Raw genomic sequence first — 4,672 nt, forward strand, 5'->3', positions numbered from 1 at the left:
CTTCCACGGTCGCAATTCAGCTGTATCTACCATCGTCTCAATACTCTTAAGAAGCATCTGCCACAGCAACATCCCCAGCAGCATCTACCACCGCAACATCCCCAGCAGCATCTACCATCGCAGCATGCCTCGGCATCTATCGTCGCAACATTTCCCAGCAGCATCTACCATCTCAACATGCCCCAGCACCTACCACCGCAACATGCCCCAGCACCTACCGTCGCAACATGCCGATCAGTATCTACTATCGCAACATGCCCCAGAAGCACCTAACATTCTCAACATGCCCCAGCACCTACCATCTCAACATGCCCCAGCACCTACCACCGCAACATGCCCCAGCATCTACCATCTCAACATATCTCAACAACTACCATCGCATCATCCCCCAGCACCATCAACTATCTCAACGTATCTCAACAACTACCATCGCATCATCCTCCAGCACCATCTACCATCTCAACATCTCCCAGCAGCAGCATCTACCATCTCAACGTCTAGCAGCATCTACCATCGTAACATGCCCCAGCAACATCTACCATCGCAACATCTCCCAGCAGCACCATCTACCATCTCAACATCTCCCAGCAGCACCATCTACCAACTCAACATCTCCCAGCAGCAGCATCTACCATCTCAACATCTCCCAGCAGCAGCATCTACCATCTCAACATCTCCCAGCGGCACCATCTACCATCTCAACACCTCCCAACAGTAGCATCTATCATCTCAACATCTCCCAGCAGCAGCATCTACCATCTCAACATCTCCCAACAGCAGCATCTACCATCTCAACACCTCCCAACAGCAGCATCTACCATCTCAACATCTAGCAGCATCTACCATCGTAACATGCCCCAGCAACATCTACCATCGCAACATTCCCCTAGCAGCATCTATCATCTCAACATCTCCCAACAGCAGCATCTACCATCTCAACATCTCCCAACAGCAGCATCTACCATCTCAACACCTCCCAACAGTAGCATCTACCATCTCAACATCTCCCAGCAGCAGCATCTACCATCTCAACACCTCCCAGCAGCACCATCTACCATCTCAACACCTCCCAACAGTAGCATCTACCATCTCAACATCTCCCAGCAGCACCATCTACCATCTCAACATCTAGCAGCATCTACCATCGTAACATGCCCCAGCAAAATCTACCATCGCAACATTCCCCTAGCAGCATCTATCATCGTAACATTTCCCAGTAACCTCGCAACATACCTCGCCATCTACCATCGCAACATCCCCTAGCACCATAAACAATAGCAACATCCCCTAGCACAACTACAATCGCGACATCCCCAAGCAGCATTTACCATCACAACATCCCCCACCAATATCTACCATCGCAACATGCCCCAGCAACATCTACCATCGCAGCATTTCTCTAGCTGCATCTGTCTTCGCAACATCCCCCAGCAACATCGCAACATACCTCACCATCTACCATAGCAACATCCCCTAACACCATCTATCATCGCAACATCACACAGCACAAGCTACCATCTCAACAAATCCCAGCAACATCTACCATCGCAACAAGCCCTAGCAGCATCTACCATCGCATCATCCCCTAGCACCATCTACCATCTCAACGTGCCCAAGCAACATCTACCAGCTCAAGATCCACCAGCAACATTTACCATCGCAACATGCCCCAGCAACATCTACCATCTCAACATGCCTCAGCAGCACCTACCATCGCAACATCCCCTAGCAGCATCTACCATCGCAACATCCCCCAGCATCTACCATCGCAACATCCCCTAGCAGCATCTACCATCGCAACATCCCCTCGCAGCATCTACCATCGCAACATCCCCTAGCAGCATCTACCATCGCAACATGCCTCAGAAGCACCTACAGCTGTACCATCGCAACATGCCCCAGCATCTACCGTCGCAACATCCCATAGCAGCATCTACCATCGCAACATCCCCCAGCATCTACCATCGCAACATCCCCTAGCAGCATCTACCATCGCAACATCCCCCAGCATCGACCATCGCAACATACCCCAGCATTCACCATCGCAACATCCCCCAGCATCTACCATCGCAACATCCCCTAGCAGCATCCACCATCGCAACATCCCCCAGCATCTACCATCGCAACATCCCCTAGCAGCATCTACCATCGCAACATCCCCCAGCATCCACCATCGCAACATCCCCCAGCATCTACCATCGCAACATCCCCTAGCAGCATCCGTCATCGCAGAATGCCTTAGCATCTATCGTCGCAACATCCCCCAGCAGCATCTACCATCGCAGCATGCCCCAGCAACATCTATCAGCGCAGAATGCCTTAGCATCTATCGTCGCAACATCCCCCAGCAGCATCTACCAGCGCAACATCCCCTTGCAACATCTAACATCACAACATGCCCCAGAAGCACCTAACATTGCATCATCCCATACCCCCCCCCCCCCCCCCCCCCCAGAAGGATCTTACATAGCAACCACCACCCCTGTGGCATAAACCAACTTGACATAATTTAGCAATGTCTATCATCATGACGTCCTCTAGTAGCATCCACCACAACTACATTCCCGAGTAGTAAATACTTCAAAGATGTCGCCCTCAAATAATCTACCTCTGCTACATCCCCAGTAGCATCAACCGCAAATGCATCTCCAGTATCATCTACCACAACTACAGTCTCAATAGCATCTACCTCAACTATTTCCCCAGTAGTACTTACCACAATGACGTTCTCCAGCAGCATCAACCTCAACGACATTATCACAAATAGCATCTACCTCAACTATTTCCCCAGAAGTATCTACCGCAAAGACGTTCTCCGACAACATCTTCCTAAACGACGTCTTTCAGTAGCATCTATCTTAACTACAGTCCTCATAATAGCATCTACCTCACACATGCCCCAGTAGCATCTACCTCCACAGTATCCCTTGTAGTATCAACCTGAACTATATCCCCAGTAGTATCGACCTGAACTATAACCCTTGCAGTATCTTCCTGAACTATATCCCTTGTAGTATCAACCTGAACTATTTCCCTTATAGTATCTACCAGAACTATATCCCTTATAGTATCTTCCTGAACTATTTCCCTTGTAGTATCAACCTGAACTATATCCCTTGTAGTATCAACCTGAACTATTTCCCTTGTAGTATCAACCTGAACTATTTCCCTTATAGTATCTACCAGAACTATTTCCCTTGTAGTATCAACCTGAACTATATCCCTTGTAGTATCAACCTGAACTATTTCCCTTATAGTATCTACCAGAACTATATCCCTTATAGTATCTTCCTGAACTATTTCCCTTATAGTATCTACCAGAACTATTTCCCCTGTAGTATCAACCTGAACTATTTCCCTTGTAGTATCAACCTGAACTATTTCCCTTGTAGTATCAACCTGAACTGTTTCCCTTGTAGTATCAACCTGAACTATTTCCCTTGTAGTATCAACCTGAACTATTTCCCTTATAGTATCTACCAGAACTAAATCCCTTGTAGTATCAACCTGAACTATATCCCTTGTAGTATCAACCTGAACTATTTCCCTTGTAGTATCAACCTGAACTATAACCCTTGTAGTATCAACCTGAACTATTTCCCTTGTAGTATCAACCTGAACTATTTCCCTTGTAGTATCTACCTGAACTATATCCCTTGTAGTATCAACCTGAACTATTTCCCTTGTAGTATCAACCTGAACTATATCCCAAGTAGTATCTTCCTGAACTATAACCCTTGCAGTATCTACCTGAACTATATCCCTTGTAGTATCAACCTGAACTATTTCCCTTGTAGTATCTACCAGAACTATTTCCCTTGTAGTATCAACCTGAACTATATCCCTTGCAGTATCTACCAGAACTATTTCCCTTGTAGTATCAACCTCAACTATTTCCCTTGCAGTATCTACCAGAACTATTTCCCTTGTAGTATCAACCTGAACTATTTCCCTTATAGTATCTACCAGAACTATATCCCTTGTAGTATCAACCTGAACTATTTCCCTTATAGTATCTACCAGAACTATATCCCTTGTAGTATCAACCTGAACTATATCCCTTGTAGTATCAACCTGAACTATTTCCCTTATAGTATCTACCAGAACTATTTCCCTTGTAGTATCAACCTGAACTATTTCCCTTGTAGTATCAACCTGAACTATTTCCCTTGTAGTATCAACCTGAACTATTTCCCTTGTAGTATCAACCTGAACTATTTCCCTTGTAGTATCAACCTGAACTATTTCCCTTATAGTATCTACCAGAACTATATCCCTTGTAGTATCAACCTGAACTATATCCCTTGTAGTATCAACCTGAACTATTTCCCTTGTAGTATCAACCTGAACTATAACCCTTGTAGTATCAACCTGAACTATTTCCCTTGTAGTATCAACCTGAACTATTTCCCTTGTAGTATCTACCTGAACTATATCCCTTGTAGTATCAACCTGAACTATTTCCCTTGTAGTATCAACCTGAACTATATCCCAAGTAGTATCTTCCTGAACTATAACCCTTGCAGTATCTACCTGAACTATATCCCTTTTGGTATCTACCTGAACTATACCCCTTGTAGTATCTACCTGAACTATTTCCCTTGTAGTATCTACCTGAACTATACCACTTGTAGTATCTATCTCCACAACATCCCTTGTAGTATCTACCTGA

General features: G+C 45.5%; 1 protein-coding gene across 1 annotated transcript; it reads left to right on the forward strand.

Moving 5' to 3' along the window:
- The first annotated feature begins 1,664 nt into the window (after nucleotides 1-1,664).
- LOC124143304 lies at nucleotides 1,665-2,414 on the forward strand. The gene is made up of 2 exons (XM_046512218.2): nucleotides 1,665-1,824; nucleotides 1,903-2,414. The coding sequence occupies exons 1-2, from the start codon at nucleotides 1,665-1,667 to the stop codon at nucleotides 2,412-2,414; spliced, it is 672 nt and encodes a 223-aa protein (XP_046368174.2).
- The last annotated feature ends 2,258 nt before the right edge of the window (nucleotides 2,415-4,672 follow it).

Source organism: Haliotis rufescens, unplaced genomic scaffold (genome assembly GCF_023055435.1).
Source record: "Haliotis rufescens isolate VD_foot unplaced genomic scaffold, xgHalRufe1.0.p SCAF_12, whole genome shotgun sequence".
NCBI classification, from domain to species: domain Eukaryota; kingdom Metazoa; phylum Mollusca; class Gastropoda; order Lepetellida; family Haliotidae; genus Haliotis; species Haliotis rufescens.

Excerpts from the sequence above, each read along its gene's own strand:
- LOC124143304 (XM_046512218.2), top strand. The coding sequence starts at position 1,665 with ATGCCCCAGCAACATCTACCATCTCAACATGCCTCAGCAGCACCTACC. Across the intron at positions 1,825-1,902 it reads CCCTCGCAGCATCTACCATC|CATCTACCGTCGCAACATCC; the intron begins GCAACATCCCCT and ends AACATGCCCCAG.